The sequence below is a fragment of the Aquila chrysaetos genome, chromosome Z (genome assembly GCF_900496995.4).
Source record: "Aquila chrysaetos chrysaetos chromosome Z, bAquChr1.4, whole genome shotgun sequence".
Classification (NCBI taxonomy): domain Eukaryota; kingdom Metazoa; phylum Chordata; class Aves; order Accipitriformes; family Accipitridae; genus Aquila; species Aquila chrysaetos.
Window position 1 is genome coordinate 62649383 of NC_044030.1, and position 18625 is coordinate 62668007.

General features: G+C 41.2%; 1 protein-coding gene across 9 annotated transcripts in view; it reads right to left on the reverse strand.

The window, feature by feature from the left end:
- CDK7 (cyclin dependent kinase 7) overlaps positions 1–18625 on the reverse strand; it is a 34709-nt gene that overhangs the window by 2524 nt on the left and 13560 nt on the right. Inside the window, exons 10-14 of one of the 9 annotated variants that reach the window (XR_005931571.1) lie at positions 11900–12049; positions 10068–10215; positions 5909–6168; positions 4280–4484; positions 1275–4051 (exon numbers count right to left, since the gene is read on the reverse strand). Coding sequence is in view for 3 of the 9 variants with exons in the window: in XM_030004421.2 (XP_029860281.1) it covers positions 4008–4051; positions 10068–10215; positions 11900–12049 (342 nt within the window). In the remaining 6 variants the exon portion in view is untranslated. Of the gene's footprint in view, positions 1–1274; positions 4052–4153; positions 6169–6644; positions 6857–10067; positions 10216–11899; positions 12050–18625 lie in introns of those variants that run through there. The other 8 variants (XR_005931569.1, XR_003921926.2, XR_003921925.2 and 5 more) reach the window with 8 other exon arrangements.

Genomic DNA, 18625 nt, shown 5'->3' on the forward strand with positions numbered 1-18625 from the left:
ATTGGCATAGTTTCCTGTGGAAAAGGTATTCCAGTAAAGGGGAGCACCATGCAAAGGTGTGATCAGACAGTAACATTTATTTACCACCTAGGAGTTTTACTTGTGTGTGACTGCAAGACCATCCCCATCTCACAGTCTAGGTGGCTGCAGGCCATAATAAACTCATTACTTCCTCAGTTTTTTTACCAAGTATGCACCAGCACCTGGATTATTCCCCAGATCTTCTTAGGTAGTCAAGGGCTTCTAAAACCTTTGGATATCTTCCAAAAGCCAGTGTATCTAGGAATCATGCCAGGACCAGCTGCCACAGCACAGTATAGCCCAGCTGTAGACCTGACAAAAAGCAAGTGGGAATAGCCCACTTAGACACAGAAGTGTACCATTAGCAGTTGAAGCATCTCAGAGATGTTTTAAGCTTGGCTTGGTGCAGGAAGCTCAAGGGCAGGGTATGGCCCATGCCAATATTTGCCAAGAGCACCACCAGGTCGCCCGTTACTCCTTTAGCTTGGAGTTCTTGGCCACTACACCTTACTTATTTGACTCTCCAGTTGCCACTCTGCTTAAAAACAAGTAAATAAGTGCATTACAATAATGGCTGCAAAGAATCCAATGACAGAAAAAAAATAACTTGTGTCATCTTTTGATGTTTGAGCTTTTAGGCTATAAGCTTTCAAGCTGTTGTCAGCCTCTCTAGGGCAGGAACTACATCTCCCAGTACCAGCTTTCAAAAAAAGCATCATTTGGCTTGGGATCTAGTAACAGACATATACTATAGTATTTGTTAGTGCTATAATTGGATGATCACCTTCGAGATTGTGTGTGGAGGTGCAGGGAGGCACACAGAGCAACTGTAATAGCAAAGAGAACACTGAATGATCTGCCAGAGCAAGGAAAGAGCAACCTGCAAATATAAATCTCTGAGATGGGCCTAATGACAGAGACTGTCAGTGCATGTGGGGCCAGTGTCGGTTAAACCACGACAGCCAGACACACACATGTAACTGGCCCTTCCAGAATATCAGGTTGGTCATAATGCTAAGTGGTGGTATCTTCCACTATATCTTTATTAGTGTTCTGTAATTCACACTAATCTTTTCTAGATGGTAATAGTAATAAAAAAAAAAAAAAACAAGCAAAAGAAAAAAAAAATCCATGCACTTTAGTCAAATTTGGTTAGATCCTGATCAAATGAAGTGTTTCACTCGTTGGACTTGAAAGAGAGCATTTCATAGCATTTGAAGATTTTAGTATTAAAAAACCCACAAGGCTGGTAATTCCAGGCAAATTTGCTTAAAAAAACCACACTTTTATTTTGAGAATGATAGTTTAACAAACTGGTTGCTTAGTTGTTTTTTCATGCCAATGTTAATTCAAAGTGGATTAAGATCTGCATTGTCTATTAAGGAAATGCACCAACTAAACCTTTCTGAGTAGGTTAATTTTTGTAACAAAAGTACAGAGAAGTAATATTACACAACTTTGTGCTGAACTCTCCAGGTGCTGCATTTGCACGCTCTTTGTTGACCCTTTTTAGCACAATACCATGTAATGCCAGTTATAAGTGTCATTCTTTCTAACCTCTCAGCAACTGTATGCAGTATAGCTTTTCATTCCTAAATCAGTATTTTATTATATGATGTCTTAGGTTTCTTAATCACAGCTAATACCTTTACCTTACAAATAACTGACGCAGACATTCAAGTCAGACGACACTAAGGAAACATTGTGCTAGGAGAAAACGAGACAGCAGCGTTTCCCAGCACACTTACACATTTCTGACACTCAGGTAACCAGCCAGCAGCAGGGAGCCTGATGCTGGCTTGAGGCACTAAGTCTTACTGGAGTTAGTGAGTGACACGTGAAATAAAGGAAGCCTGCATGCCCCCGAGTTACTAGATAAGGTCAATATAAAAGGTCTTATTAAAGAAGTTCTACAAGAATATGAAGTTAAGCAGGCTCAAGCTGCATGCAGTTCTCCATCCTTACAAGGACCTCCAAGCTGGCAGAGGGATGATTATCAGAGAGACAAGGGTTAGGTTAAGGTCACACAGTTGTTACCACATCTGACCATCTGCCTTATTTCTCTGTCAGACACTCCCTCTAGTGGCAGGAAAAACTGATCCGACTGTAAATCAGCATTTTAACTGCAATTAAGTCTGATAGATTAAAATAGGTTTCCACCATCATATATAAAGATAGAAAACACGGTGGCACTGTCTTTCTGCACTGTTGACTTCCTCAGGATGCTGATGTGAGAAAACCAGAGGAAGCTCCTGAACATATGGGTAAATTTCAAGTAGCAAGAAAAAGACAGTTTTACATTTGTCAATCCAGTAGCAGACTTTTCAGAATTGTCAGATTGCAATACTTTGTTAATTACTTGTTAATTTTCTTTGTCAGTGAACTTCTTCCCTTAAAAGAAAAAAAATAAAAGAGACAGACAGATTCATTGACAGATGGCAAATCCATGCAGGACAGCATAAGTATTCTTTGAGGGTACCTGCCTACCAGCCTGGCCCAAACTGGAGGTTTCCCAAAACCAAAGCACATAGCTCACAACCTGTTGTCAAAGTCAGCTTTGTGTAACTGTCAGTGTCCCTGCTGAAGCTGCACAAATATCTCGTAGTAGGCAATAAACCACATTGCACTAATGCTTTCTAATTAAGTGTGAAATTCCCCCTCTCCTCCTCCCTTCTCTGCATACTATTCTCTTCTTATCACAGCAATGAATGCTGTTAGTGTGAAGGTTTCTGGGCACAATTTGAGCCAACAGCACTAAAGGAAACAGTCACAACCCTGATGGCCTCTGTACTGACCACACAGCAAGCTTCTCAGAAAATCCTTGTGCAGGACCTGCCTGCCTGTGGATTTAATTCTTTGGAAGGAAGAGACAGACCCCTCCCCACCCAACCCCCTGTCCTTTTATTTGAAAGCATTTCTAAAAGGAAATAAATAGACATTTTCTGAGTAAGTGCTCACAAATAGAAGAAAACAAAACAAAACAAACTAGAATTGACCACAGAGATGACACAAAGCTAGTTCAATAGCATCAAAGCTGAGATTTTATTCCTGCTGTATCTGGGGAAGCTTGAAAGTGAGAAGTTGGCATTATATGACAAAGTGTGGCCAAGCAGAGTTCTCAAGCTAGCAAGAACAGAGCTGCTTCTGGACCCTTGTTGGTAGTGGTGGTGGGCTACAAGAGGAACAAAGCTAATTCCCAGCAGGTCTTCGGGAAGGTTAGAATCAACAGAAGGTTTTCCTAGGCAGTGCTGTATTTTGGAGCCAAAAAGAGACTGCAGCCATGCATGTCTTTTCCCCAGCCTCTCACACTACTGAATATCAGCAAGGTGTATGTCAAAACACAGCCTGCCAAAAGCGTTCAAAGCACTCAGTATAGCTCTCCAAGAAGTTTCTCTATCTCAGCCCAACAAATTACATCCAGACCTATCCCTGTTTTACCCTGTGATTTTATTACAGCCTGATGGAGAGAATACCTTACCTCAGAGACAAAGTTTACGTAGCTGAGTATGAAATGCAAGGGGGAACAGAGGGATTCAAAAGAAAAGCAGGCCTAACTATAGCCTTTTTTTTTTAACAATTCCTCCCTTTTCTCAGAGAGGCAAATAAGTATTAAAAGGTCACAGGTGAAACCTGCTCTGTAAATGAATCATTACATTGGAGCACACGGAGCATAAACATTTGTGCACCAGAAGAAATGGCTGAGTAGGTGTTAACTGAGCAGTATACATGCAGTAAGTCAAGAGAACAAGAACAGGCACAAAAGCCAAGAATGAACACAGGTAAAAGTAAAGGACTGGCAGTGCTGCCTGGAGTGCTGACAGCATCAAGGCCACGCCATGAACAAGAGCATACCATAAATGCAAAGCAACAACTCTGTTACAACTCAATCTGGCTCTGAGCCTTCTTTGTCAAAACAAAAAGGCTGCAGGGATCACACAGCGTTGGCACCAATCGAGAACCAGGGGGACAAGATGAGGACGTGATAGCTAGCAGTCCTTGTTCTCCATGCCACCACAAGTAATCCTGGTATCTGTGAGAAAATGAAATCAGTTGTGTTTAAAACAGAGCACCTTCCCCTTCTGTATTGTGTGCTCATACAATGAGTTTTGCTACATTTATTGTGTCAACAAAGTGGAAGGAAGAAAACAAAGTTTTAATTCAATTATATAAACAATTTCAGTACAATGCATAGAAGTTTACTCAAATTCCATTAAATCTCAAGGTAAGAGCCATCAAGTTTGCAAAGAGAAGTACTAACCTTTCAGGAAGAAACAGCAGTAACTCATGATAAAAAGGTGGTAAGGGAAGGACTGTCTCAACCCAGGAGAGAAGGCATTTAGGTTACATTCCAGTTTGCACAAGTGTACAACTTGGACCTTTGTGCAAGCATGCACATTGCAGGCTCAAGACAAACCATCCTTGACTGTTGTGGTTCTGAACAGAAACCAAGTAGATTGCAGCAGCTGTATATTCAATGAGTTGGTGTGATAAAAGATGGATTGTCAAAGCTGAAGCATGATTAGCATGATATAAAGCTTACAAGGTAACCAAGTCACAAATTAAACAGTATTTAGATGATTAATAGCATATGATTGCATATTAATTTACCCAGATTATATTTTCCCAGAGTCTCAAATATTCTTTCCAGACTTCTGACCTAAGTCACAGAAGTTAAACTATCCAAAAGCCTCAGATTAAGAAAAAAAACATGATGATCCTTTTTCTAATCTTATCTTACTCTGTGATGTACATGCACTTTAGCTATGCACACCACCACCATTAAGAGCAAGGCAATTTTAGTCCCTGACACAGGTGGCCTCATTCATGAACTCAGCTGAAACAAGACTTACTATATACACTCACAGTACAGAACAGGCCCCAACCATACATGCAGTGCACAGTACGCTAAATGAATTGCGGTGTCGGAGCTGGAAGGGAACAGCTCCTAAACTTACATTATATAGAAGCATTCCTATTTTTGAGCATCTGCTGTGGTAAACACACGACTCCAAGCATACAAGACAATACCTTTGGTCACAAAATATCCTCTCTCTTCAACCCCACTATTTAAGAGCACAGTAACCATGCTCTCTACATTCAAACACTGACTGCCCATCTAAATCAGTACCTACTCTACAACTTTTGACAATAGAAGCTTAGAGGATTGCTACTTGGTCTACTAGAAAAGGTTTCCTTCAGGGAAGGGTATCATCTAGACACATGCAGCATTTGATAAGGGAATAGTGTTACTCTCAAAGCAGAGCTGACAGAATACTTAAAATTGTCACTGCCATGCAAACTCCATTTGTTATACCCAATAGTTAGGATAGTCACTGAAAAATGCAGTATCTGTTTTAGGGGCTGAAGGTTTTCAGGCTTTGAAGTCCAGTCAGAATGCTGCCCTAGGTAAATTAAATCCAAAAAAGTTTACAGTACTCCTAACTCTGTTCCCTGTTCAGATTAACATATTTTTGTACATATGCCTGTGAGAAATACGACTGCAGTTCTCTTAATCCCCCAGGCTGCATTGAGGAGGATGATGTTTGATTACACAGACAGTAAAAACTGCTGTAACTAATGTTATTTGATAAACATTTTCTCTACACTGTCTATTAGATATTAGTAGGAAATTTAATTTTAATTTTCAACTGCCAATAACCAATACAGAACACAGTAGGGTATTGGGAGATTAGTAACTGTTCTGTCTTACAAGGGCAGCATATTTCACATTGGCTCAAGGTAGGAGTAAAATGAAATAACACAGGAGCAAGAAGACGGTTGCTCTTCCTCTACAAGCCTCAAAGTCTTCTATTAATACACTTGCTACATACACTAGAAAACAAAAAGCTGAAGGCAGCTCACAGGTGGGAAAATGACAATGGCTCACCAGGTATCCCCAAGATCCACTGCACAACAGGGGTGGGCATGCGGTTAAGCTGCATCAATAGCACCTACTGGCTTGTTTCTCTCCACTGCAGAAGCTTGGTTACCCAGCAGCCACTTTGCAACACAGCCATGCTGGAAATCACACAACAGAGCTTAGCCCAGTATCTGCATTATGAATTGTTCAACAGCCACAGGTTGACAAGAGGGCTGGTATAGTTTTCCCAGCTGGACCTCCCTCCATCTCTTAAAGCAATCTTGAGGCTGTGAAGGAAACAGTATTTATATGCTCTCAGATAATGTCTCCTGGAAGACTGGAGTCTGCAAAAACACCCCAACACTTCACATTCAATCTGTGCATCATATTGTTTTCAACACAGTAGAAAGTCTTAATGCATGACTGCTGAGAAAGCACATGCAAACTCATTTGTTAATACATTGGCATATTAACTGGAATAAAAAAGCATCCTGCCCTTCCCTCATATTGAAACATTTTTTCCAACATTTATTATAGGGCTGGCAGACAATCATATGTACATCTAAGCTCCAGGTGAGAAGGGTGTTATTTGTATTTTTCCTCCTTAGGGTGTACATCTGTGCAGGATAGCACGTGATTCAGCATAAAGATTCTGCAAAATTAGTCTGTGTAAAGCTGTAGCCAGCAAGCAGTTTTGACAGTTACTACCTCAAAGCATGAGTCAAAGTAACAAGACAGCAAACCAGAGAAAGGAATCTTCTTGTTTTGCTCAAAAATGCTTTTATTCAAAGGAGTAGGGTTAATGAAACCTCTGTTTCAGCAAGGAAATATTAAATTCACATTTTACATATGACAATATTACAAAATAACCATCCAGTGACTATTACAGCGTTTTTTCAATGGTTGGGACTCAGGCCATTTTCACTTTTTCATCCACCATCCACAGCAATCAAAAAATCAACTTTTTTGGTAATCCTGAAAAGTGTAAATCACATTGTTACCAAAGTAAAGGGGTCCAGCCCCCTCCTCAAGGCTTTAGTATTCATTTGATACTGTTCTTGAGATACATCTACTCTGAGCTGCTTAATGCTGTTTGCTGCAGCAGCAATACATAATGATTTTTTCCAATGAATCTATGGAATACTGCTAGAAGCAAAGCTCACTTGAATCAGTATGTGTACTCCAAATGAGTCCCAAATTCTGTAATTAAGTGTTAATTGCATTTGGGATACATGTAAGTATTTCTCTTTATTTGTATAAAAAGCTAGCCAGTTAATTCTACTTTTAAACCTAAGAAAGACAAACTATTCTAAGGCTTAACCCTGCCCCACCACACATACACTTGTAATGATTTTTCTAACATGCTGTCACTAGCCAGCAATAAGCCATCTGCAGGAAGTAATAGCCCCTTCAGTCTCTGCCTCATTCTTTAACCATGTATTTGTTTAGCATCAGCTGTAGAGATGACGGGGGCAGCAGTACTCTTCTGATTCTATTCCAGATCTTGTTCTCTCATTTCTTCATATGCTACTTATTTATAATTTAGGTAGAACAAACTATAGCTGCCTTCTGGTATGGATATGAAGCTTACTATGAAGGGATCCAACTGTTTTTGCCTGCCGTACAGGCAGAAGTCTCCTCTAAAATACACTGACATTGAATCATACCTATGAACTTTAAATGAATGCCCAAAGAATACAAATTATTAACCTTAGATATGAACAGAATGATTTTTTTCCCCAAACCAGTGTAGAATAGTTCTGAAGTTAGATAGATTCCTTACACTGCATTAACTCAGGAAAAAGTTTAGTGCGGTACCTTTTATACTGTTTTGCAAACCTATGGCTCCATAGAAATGCAGATTAATAAGACCAGAAATTGGTGTCCTGGGGAAGAAGCGCTGCTTTTGACTAAGTGTTTGCCAGAGTAAAGATGCATAATGATGTCATCATAGCATCAGTGTCTCCACATACTTCACTGATCAGAAATAAGTGGTAGCAACAGCTAGAAATGATGCATGCTCAATACTTCTCACAGGCAGTCATCCATCTAGTGATGATTTTCCTGTGACAATAAAAAGGCTAGGTTTGAGAAGTACACCTGCTGCACATTTAAGTTTGGTGAACATGCCCCACATGCTACAGGGGTTTGTTCTCATGGAAAAGCAGGACTTACGGAGACAGCATAAATTCTTTCTCCTGGCAGCCAGCCCCTGTTGCCAACATTTTATAAAAGGGATTATAAGAGGGATATGATTACATCAGTAATCACTCAGTCCATTCTTCTAAGTTCAGAGTGCTACCTCAACAGGGCTAAGGGAAAGAGAATGTACTGTGCAAGATGCAAGCACAGGCCAGCCTAAGAACTTCAGGGGATGCAAGTTATTTCTCTTTGAAATTACTTTTGCACGTTTACACCCTCAATAGCATTAAAAACATGCTATACTTGAAATTTTATTTAGACAAAGACTGTAGGATTTTTCTTCCAAACTGACATTCAGATTTTAACTTTAGATAACGCCATGTAAGCATGTAAAATGAAATCCAGGGTAGCAGATTTGCTAGCTCTAACATTGGGTCTCTTTAATGTTTGCTGGCACTGGAGGATCTACCTTTGAGACCCTCTGGTTCTGTCAGCCCAGCTAAGACAGTAACAGAACATAATAGAAAATCCACATCAGAAAATCCATTATGTTTCCACTTCCACTTAGTGGAAATGATACTGCTTTTTATACTGAACTCAAATGTCTTAAAAAGTAATGCTGACTTCCTAAATGCCTTAGTTATAGCCAATCTCAAAACTCCTGGCATTTAACACACAAGTCTGATTTCCTCTTGCTGAAGATAAGACTTTCAGAAAGATGTTAAAGCAATTAGTGTTCTAGCTTAATACAGCTCTGGAAACTCTGCTCATTGTTGAATGCAAGACTTCAAATGGTTAAGTTACAGAACTCAAGGAAGCATTTCTTTCTCTTTCTTATCGTTTAGTTAAAAGGCATATTTTAGGGTATGTACTCCAAAACACTAATCACATGGTCCTTGCAAAAGGAGCTAAAAAGCTTAAATTAATTACTTAAGCTATAGTAACTTGACAAGCTCCCATGTGCTAGTTGACCCATGGTACTGGGGTCAGCAAAGAGCATGCAAATAGTCAACTGATTAAATTTTTCTTTGAGATTAGAATCTTAATCTAGTGAACTAATGCATCATACTTCTAATTTGACACAGACTAAGAAACAAGAAGTCAAAGTGCACAAAAAGTAAGTTCAACTCTAATAACATAGCTGCCTCTCTGAATTCAAGAGGAAATGCACTTTCATAGAAGCATCTCCATCCCAAAAAGATACCACTCTTGTATCAAAACAGTCTCATACTGACAATAACAAAAAGCTGATGCTAACCTGACAGCTGCTATCTAGCATATTCAAGCTGTTAAGAAGACAACTCCAAGTTTAAGAACCAACATTTGCCTCTCTACTAGAAGGTCTGGGTCATTTAGTGTCAGATACAGAGTCCTCAAGCTTTTCTTGCCATGAAGATACAAAGTACATGCTACTGTTTGGGGAAGACTGGAGGCTCCATATAGAAGTAAATGTTAGGGAATAGGCTTGTCTTTTAAAAGGGTCACAGAAATGTGCTTAATGTTCCTTACCCAGAGTGGTCTTAACAGTTAACTTGCTTGGTCTACAAGACAGTGAGAAGAAATGTCCCTTCTGAACCTGATTTACACTCCCAGTCTGAAATTTGAAAGAATAACACGCTATGTTTCTCTCTCTCTCTCTCTCTCACCCCAAAGCTTTTTTGGTTTCAGTGATGTAAAGTTAAGTGATTTCCACCTCAGTAAGATGTCTCAGACAAAAAATAAAGGGCATCATAATAACCTATAATTTACTGGGTAGTACCACACTCCATTACAGAAATTAATGGAATTAGATACTGCTTCTAATGAATAGATTCCTAAGCATCATAAAAGAGACTTTTTGTACCAATTCTGTTAGAACACAGAACTAAGTCATTCTCACTCTAAAGCATTTATCCTAAAACATAAATCATTAAAGGGCTTCAGCTGGTGCTGGTACTCAGGGATGTAGTCCATTCAGAGTTTTTGTTCTGAAACACTGGAAGTATCACATTCTCTCTGAGCATGTAGCTGCTATTTTAAAACAGGTGAAACATTAAGAGGTTACCTTGATCTATTCCTTCTGTTCTTCTCTTTTTTAAATGTAAAAGTGCATTTTGTTGCTCCTTTACAGCTTCTGCAGGACAGTTAGGTCTTGGCAGCTGACTTCCTGGAGTGGGTCCTGGTCGGTTACTGAAATACTTCTGTTTCAATGCCTTAATGATAATGGAAGAAAAATAACCAAGTAATTAGTATAAAGTGTCAGAACACCATCTATGAAGAAGTTATAATGAAATAAAGCACATGCAATGGGGACTTCAAAACTAATTGGATGCTTTTATATTAGAAGGTGGCCTTGGGGCAAATAAAGATTTTGTGTTCTCAATGACTACCCACAGCACTTTGATTTGTAAGCCAAGAGATAATTGTGTACTGTTATTTTTAACCAGTACTCAGACATCCTAACAAAACTCGACTACATTGAAGGTGGTCTTGTACAAACAGGAAGCTTCTAACTCTGAAGAACTTAAAATCTGAACAGACAGATGAGACAAGAGGATAAAGAAAAAAGTAGGAATAAAGAAAGATTAAAAAAATATATCTTGATCAAATCTAGGACCTGGACACCAGCTGTTTTGCTAGCTTTTAAGATAGGTCTTTCCCCAAAATTTCTATAAATGTGCTGTTTCTACACTGTAAACTGTGAGAAAAGTGTAGTTTGAATTAGAGCAGAAGACAGACACAAGTGTGCAGAGTTAATTTCATTTGGTGGAATTACATATCCTATTTTAAATTTTAGGAATTCCACAGCTTCCGTAAACTGTGGTTAAGGGAAAGAGGCTAAGCTGTCTCTTAGGTAATCATCACTCTTGCTAATATCAGTTACATGGTATTCAATGCCAGCTATAAAACAAGCCAATACAGTAAGTGCAAATTCTTTCCTGCCTTAAACTGTGGCATTATCAATAAAAATGCTAGACTAGAAAAATCATATATATTCAATATTCAAGTCACCATCCTACAATATGACCTACAAAATGACTTCATACTTATGAAGTAGTACAGACATGTCCCAGGCATAGCAAAACTAATTATTTGGAAAAATATATTGAAAGTTCTTAAAAGATGGTGACCAAAAAACCTGATGTGCTCTGGAAAAGTCTTCTAGTGAAAAAATACGTAACACATACACTAATCCCCTGGATTGGGATCTGCCTTGTGTAACAAGCAATGAGGGAGTCCTGGCCTTAAGGGGACAGCTCTGTTTCTTGCATGCTTCCCCAAGAGTGTGAGGTCACAGAAATACAGTTTTGAAATTGCCAACTGCTATATTTTCCTCACAGCAGAAATCAATATTCTGAACTAGAACATTCTGCAATATTTTCATTCAAAGTCCTTCATTTCTCCCCATTAAGGAGTAGTGAAATTGAGATCAGTTTCACCCAAGTATAATGGAAAAGGATATTCAGATCAGAATGCTGGTTTAAATCACGACAGAACTTTGTTACGAATGAAAAAAGTTTAAGTGAAATTGAAGAAGAGACTGGATCAAGTTAAAGGTGAAAACCTTTCAAACCCAGGGAATAAGAAATGCTAAGACTTAAGTTTCAGGCTTTAGGTGACTGAATTTTGAATGTCATACAATGACTGTCTGAAGGCCATGACTCATACACCCTTTAGTTGTCTGCCTTTGCTCCACATTGGGAATGGAGACAATCAGTCAGCATTATTCATGCCTTTGAGTTCTTTCTATAAAACACTGGAAATTTGTTCCTAGTATTTCATAAACAGAGCTATATATATTTCATTTCAAATCTGGCTTACTGGCTTCGAAGCACATTTGTCTGATATTAAACAGTAGGTTAATGAACATTAGGACATAATGCAAGTGTACTATACCTGAGTAGCCGTTACCCTAGTGCAAGGATTAAATGTGAATAAGCCTTGCAGAAGGTTGAGTAAATCATCACCAGCTGCACTGAAGATATGTTGAAGTGGCATTCCAGGGAAAGACTTAAATGCGACATAATCTGGAAGACTTGTCATCCCCTACAAAGGCCAAAAATGGAATGTATATTTTTCAAGTTAGAAAGAGTTGAGCTTCTCACAGAAAGGGAACTTCAAATGGCTGTCTTTTGGCAGAAGCAAATTATCTTTCAAAACATCTTGCTAATACATGGTCACTGAAATAAAATAAATGTAGTAATAGTAGGTCATAAAGACTTTTTTTTTTTTAAACTGTTACAGTTGTTTCACACTTTCCCTTTCAAAGTGAGCTCCCTTCCCTTGCTTTAGTGGTGACCAGTCCAAAAGGAAAAACTGCTAACAAAGAAAGGAAGTACAAAAGAACTCTAGAGTGGGTGCAGACAAATGAAGTAAAACTTTTTTCTTTTGCAAACTGACATGGTGTAAGAGACAAGATTCACAAAATAGCCAGTCTCCCATTTTCTCCCAGTTAATAATACACTGTCCTTCTCCTCAAAGTTAGCTGATCATCATGAGCATTTTGAGCTACTTTTGAAATGCACAACTGAAACTTTTTCTCTGGGGAGCAGGGGGAGGGAAGGAAAATATGCCAAGCAGTTAAACAACAGATGAATTGCGTACTTTTTCCTCCTGTAGGTATGAAAACAATCCCATTGTATTCAAACTATAATAAAAATGATCTTATAACAGACAGTTATCCAAACATAGTATTTTAATAGTTTTAAGTATTTTAAACCTCTAGTCATCACACTTCATTAAGTTTATCCAAGTAAAATAAAGTATTAACACTGAAGTGAAAAATGTGCTCAATCAGTTATAATCTTGACAGTAAAGGTATCAATTCTTGAAATGCATGGGTTTGCAAATTAATTTGGGAATGCATCATCTTTGTTGTGCTAGCAAGTCTCCTATTCTCCCCTCTCCCCACCCATATCTTAACTCTTCCTCTCCAAAGAAAGCAGAAATGTCATTGCAAAGATCTTCATGCATTTCATTTAGAATTCTGGAGCAGCAACAGAATTGTGTGGGACTAGTAGTGCCTTATATGATATTTCTCCATCTGGCTATAGCTCCATTTGGTGATCATGTACCATAGCATTCAAGCACCATTCACACAAAGGAAAAGCAGCACAGAGAGAGAGCAGAGGTGGGATGTGACGACTGGTTAACAAGTCCAGAGAGCACTTCCACAACTCAACCACAAAAGAGGATGGTCTGATGAGGGAATTCTGGACCACCCATGCCCATCAGCTGGTCCAAGTTGCCCATCCAAAGAAGCCATGCCCCACTTCCTGTCAGCCTGCCTGATAACCACAGTTATGTAGGTCATTGTGCACCCCGACATTAAGTTTAGCCCAGTATTAGTGAATTACTGGATTTACTGTCATCTTGACCCAGACAATGATACTACTGATTTTTATCTGTTACTGCACCATTATTCTCAGATAAACTGTTTATCCCTAAAGCTATTGGTCTGGTGTCTGTTACCATATCCTGAACATGTAACTTGGCTGGGCCATCTCTAGTGTCAGAAGTGGGACATAGTACACAACATCATTACCTGCCCCAACCTTGTACTGAGTGCCCTAATTTGTTGTTCTGCTGCGCCCACAGACACCAGATTCTCTGGCAGACGGAAGCACCTGTTCCCTTTTCCATGGCTACTTTAATTACAGAAATTCAGAAAGACAAAAACATGAAGGGGAGGTTACTCTGTCTATTCCTCTTTGCGCACTGTCTTGGAAATACTGAACACCACTGACTGCAGCCAAAGCTTCAGCTGTCTCCCTACAAAAAGAATGGGCTCAAGCCCAGCAGGATACTCAGCCTGAATCTGTGATACTCGCCACTGTCTGTGTTAAAGGCATGCAGGCTTGCGTGGAGAAATTAGAGCACCTCGATGTCCCCCTGGTGGCAGCACCTGCCCGAGAAAAACTTGACCTGCAGCTGGAAGCTACAGAAAAGGGAATTTCTGCAACAAAAATACATAAAGCTTTATATATTGACCAAGACGACATGGAAGGAAATACTTGGTTTGATTTGGATTCAAACGATGATACATCAAATTCTTGAAGCCCAACAAGACTTATGAATCCCATCAATTATTGAAAACGAGTATGAATCTAACGGAGGCATCACAAGTATCTCCACATGCCCTTTTACAATCAGACACCTAGCCAAATCAAGCAACTGCTATCACAGTCTGTTATTGTGGATTACTTAGCCTGGCTTACAAATATGAGGAGGGGATACCATTCAAATTTCAGAATCAGAAGCTCAGACCCTCACTTTAGGGTCTGGAATCTGACCCTAATTCCATCAGAAAATACAGATGCTGTCTTTTGGGCATCAACAGCTTATGTTCAAAGAGAGTGCCCCGAGATCATAGAATGAATCACAGAATGATTTGGGTTGGAAGGGACCTTAAACATCATCTAGTTCCAACCCCCCTGCCATGGGCAGGGACACCTTCCACTAGATCAGGTTTCTCTGGATGGATCCTAGATCAGGATGTTCAGAGATGACTGAGGACCCTGGCCAATCCCACAGATTTAGAACTGAGCATAGCTAAGTTGCTTATCAACCATGCTTTAGACGTAGGCCCTGTGGCGAAGACCTGTCGTCATCCCACTGAGACGCAGTGGTGCCTACTAGTCAAAAAGGGTCCACTCATAGGACATTTAATATCAATAGGCCTTACAGGTGCAGCACACAGCCCCACACAGTCCCTGCCATTACAAAAGGTAGCTTCTGCTGTGCCTGTTCTGTTATCTTCCCATCTCCCTAAAGATGCAGCTATAATTACCACCAAATCCTGTTGCATCCCTGTAAGTTAAAAAAAACCTCCCTAAGCCTCTGTGAAAGGGACCTGACCCAAACACCTTGAGAAAGCCTGTTTGGCCCTGGGCATTCCCAAAATAGCAATACACAGAGTCCCAGGATCAGTGTTACTGGCTCTTGCCAACACCCCACATTGTGCCACACATTCTCCCATTGGAGGTAAAGCCCAAGTGCCCCTCCTGCCATTCCATGAGCTGGAGCCTGGAAACCTCAGCCTCCGTTACCCAAACTTACTAGAGGTCCAATTAGCACCACAGGGGCTGGTCAGAAGCCACCAGTCTCTCTGACATGCTATAGAGGGTGTGGCTTATATGGACTTCCAGTCTAGTGCTAGATGTCACCATCAATGGTAAACTGCATTTGCATTGCCTCATCAATACGGGTGCTCAAATTTCTGTCATCAATAGATCACACACTGGAGGGGAGCACTTCCTTCATACTGCAGCAGTCTGCGAGCTCACAGGACCACTCATAGCTCTTCCTGTAGTCAGTCAAGCATGACTTCCCCAATAGACGTACGGCCCATGGATCTGCAGTTTTGGGATGTTCTAACATCTTAGATATGAACCGACTCAGAAGTCAAACCTTCCACGATGCTCAAGGCAAGGTACAGTATCTTGGTACTTCTGAACCAAACCACCTTCTAGTTCCAGTAAGTACCTCCCCTACCTCCAATGATCCATGTTGTTAATTTACAGCAGCACCCTGTAAAGCCACAAGCCCAAAACCTCATCACCTGCCTCCCTTCTTACAGGGCTGGAAGAACAGGAAGTAGTCATTGTGAGAGACTGAATGAGTTAATGTCTCAAACATTGTGGTAGGGCAACAACAAACCCTGCATAACAAAGAAGCCAAGATCTGCCTAGCACAGAGGGCAGAGGGTGTATGGGAGGATGATACATACGCTGAGCAGGGCAGCTCATCATATATGGCCAGAGGTCATACAAAGTTTGTGTGAGGGGCTCACAGCTGCCCGAGGGACCCTTCATGACCACCCCCCCGCAACGGCACCAACACACAAGATCCAGAGTTAGGTAAGTCCTTAGAGGCAGTGTGCAGAAGACCAAGAGGGGTGTGACTGACATGAGAAAAGGCAGGATGTGGGCTATAAAATACACCAACACAAGGAGCCCTGCGCACGCGCCCACCGGAACTGGACCCCTCTGTTGACTGGACCAACGCTGGACCCAGGACCGGTGAAATCCTTCTATTTTCTCTCTCTGTCTCTTTCTCTTTTTTCCCATAATCCCCACACCTCATCCGTTTAGACATAAACCACTGACCAAGTCCGGGACTAGGAGCGGATCCAGCTGCCCCTGGGCTCCTCTCTGAGGAGGAGTCTAGAAAGCAAGGGGGTCTGCTCTGAACCTCCTGACTCAACAGGAGGGATCTCCTTATTTTCTTCCCTGAATTGATGTATATGGTCACCACGGGTTACACGGTTTACTGAGGTAGTTCCATGCCAATTCTTGTTGGGAGAAACCCTGCCACCTGCTGTTCTGCCTTCCAAGTGCAGGCTGCTTCTGCCAGGAATAAAATGTTTACCTGATCGTTTGGTGTCATCTCACCTTAATTTAGCCTGAGGGAATTCCGAATTCACCACAACCCATCCCTGGTCTGTCCAGCCTGGGTCGTGACAGTCACTCACACCCACACCCCATGTAGCAGCCCCATCTGGCCGGTGGGCAAACCCAACAAATAGGTCTCAGCATTTGACCGCTGCCTACTGTAGCACACATTCTGCCTCCTCTCTGCTTCACGCAACAGTCCCAATAGCTGCTGAAGTACTCAACACCATTTGCCTGCTTCTTACCTATGGATGGCAGTTTTGGACATTAAAGATATGTTCTTCCAGTGCCCCATCCACTTAAATGATCGAGGTCACTTTACTTCTACATGGAACAGCATTCAGTACACCTTTACTCATTTACCTCAATATTATCACCATAGTCATACCCTTACTCACAGTCTCTTAGCCTTAGCTGAAACTTCTTCCACTCCTGATCTCTTCTGCCACCACTATACCAATGACATCTTCATGGGCAGACCTACACATGAATCTGTTGCACAGGATATAACCCTCTTAGATTCAGCTCTGAAAGAACACTGGGATCTTTTCATTCCTCCCTGCAAATGCCACGCTCCTGCCCAGAATGTATGAGTCTCCTTCTATGCCAGTACCAAAAGTATTCTGAAATCATCTTGCAATCTGTTTTATCTTTACCTACTCCCTTTCCAAACAAAACCTCCAGAGATTTTAGGCACTTTATAAATTACAGCACACCCATGTCCCTGGTTTTAGTCAGCTAGTCCATCCTCTGTATTCCTTGCTGCAAAAACATTTCACCTGGGACTGGAACACAAGTCATCAACAGGCTTTAACCCTTCTCCTAAAAATATTCAACACTACCAGCATTTAGGACCCCTCACCCCTACTGGCAGATTTGAACTCAGGGTCCAGTAGAGTGGAAATGGTGCCTGGTGGGGACTGTTCCAGGAGAGAAGTTCCAAGGACTCTACCCCCAAACCTATCCATTTTGGTAGCAAGGGGTGGCAATATGCACAAGCCTCATATCATGAATGGGAGCATGCTTTACTTGCTACCTTTTCTGACACTGACAAACTCCTTCAGGATCATCCCCTTACACTTAGTGTTTTATGTCCTATTCTTCATGACATCCTTCACAACATTGCTTTCCCTGAAGGATGAACTCAATCCATTGCCACTCAACACTGGGTTCTTGGTATACCTGTCATCACTGATGGACCCCAACCTTTAGGCCCCAACCATTGTATCCTCACCCACCTCACCTTTCCCATTCCTGTAGCCACCAACAATCACTCAGATTTGCCATTACCTAGGTCCCTCCTTTCACCAGCCTGCAAAAAGGTGCCTGGTTTACTGATGGCTCAGCAATCCTTTGCAGTAATGCCTGGTTCGGGTGTGACATCACTGTCCATACCACCGATGGCCAAATCACCATGGTACTGCCCAGATGGCCAGAACTCCTGGCCCTCTGCTTAGCCATTTGCTGCTCTGTCCATACTGTCTGACCCCTGACCTGTTCTAGGTACACCTGGTGGCTTTTCCTCTTGGAAAGCGTGCTCCTTCTGCACTCTTACTGTAGAAATTAGGGGCCACCTTCTTTAGGAAGATATGTGCACACTTTGGCTGTTGGCTGTGTTGATCCCATTGTGCTCACCACATGCTTGAGGCTAGGTGGAATGACTGAGCAGATGCCACTGCTGCAATCAGAGGGGTGGAAGTGATAGTGGACACTGACACCCATGATAAGCTGACAGCAGCCCAATAATAGCAGATGAAACTGAGGAAACCTTAGGCCAAACCTGCAACTTAGAATGTGGGACCACTGTGGTAACTCACCAGTTGCATGAGCACTGGAGTTACCCGCTGCTAAAGCTTTAGCCCAGGTTGCAGCACACTGTGGAATACATCTTCAAATGTAATGAACAGAATGTATTCAAATTGTATGGACAAATGGGAAAACCTGGCTTAAGGAACTTTGCTACTTTAACACTGGTAGGAGGAAAACCCCACAGCTCTCCAGTATGGAATCCTTCTTTGAGATTACATTATACCTCCATAAGCCAAGAGCAGAACACCACAGTTAACTGTGGGATTGTAAACAATTCGAATGGGAGATACCTCTATATCATTTAAGGGACCAACACATCAGTGCATCAAAAATCAGCATCTTGTATGCCTACGTTAACCCTTTTGTAGCATGACCCTTATATTTTCTCACTGTTGATACTGTATACCTACGGCGTAACACT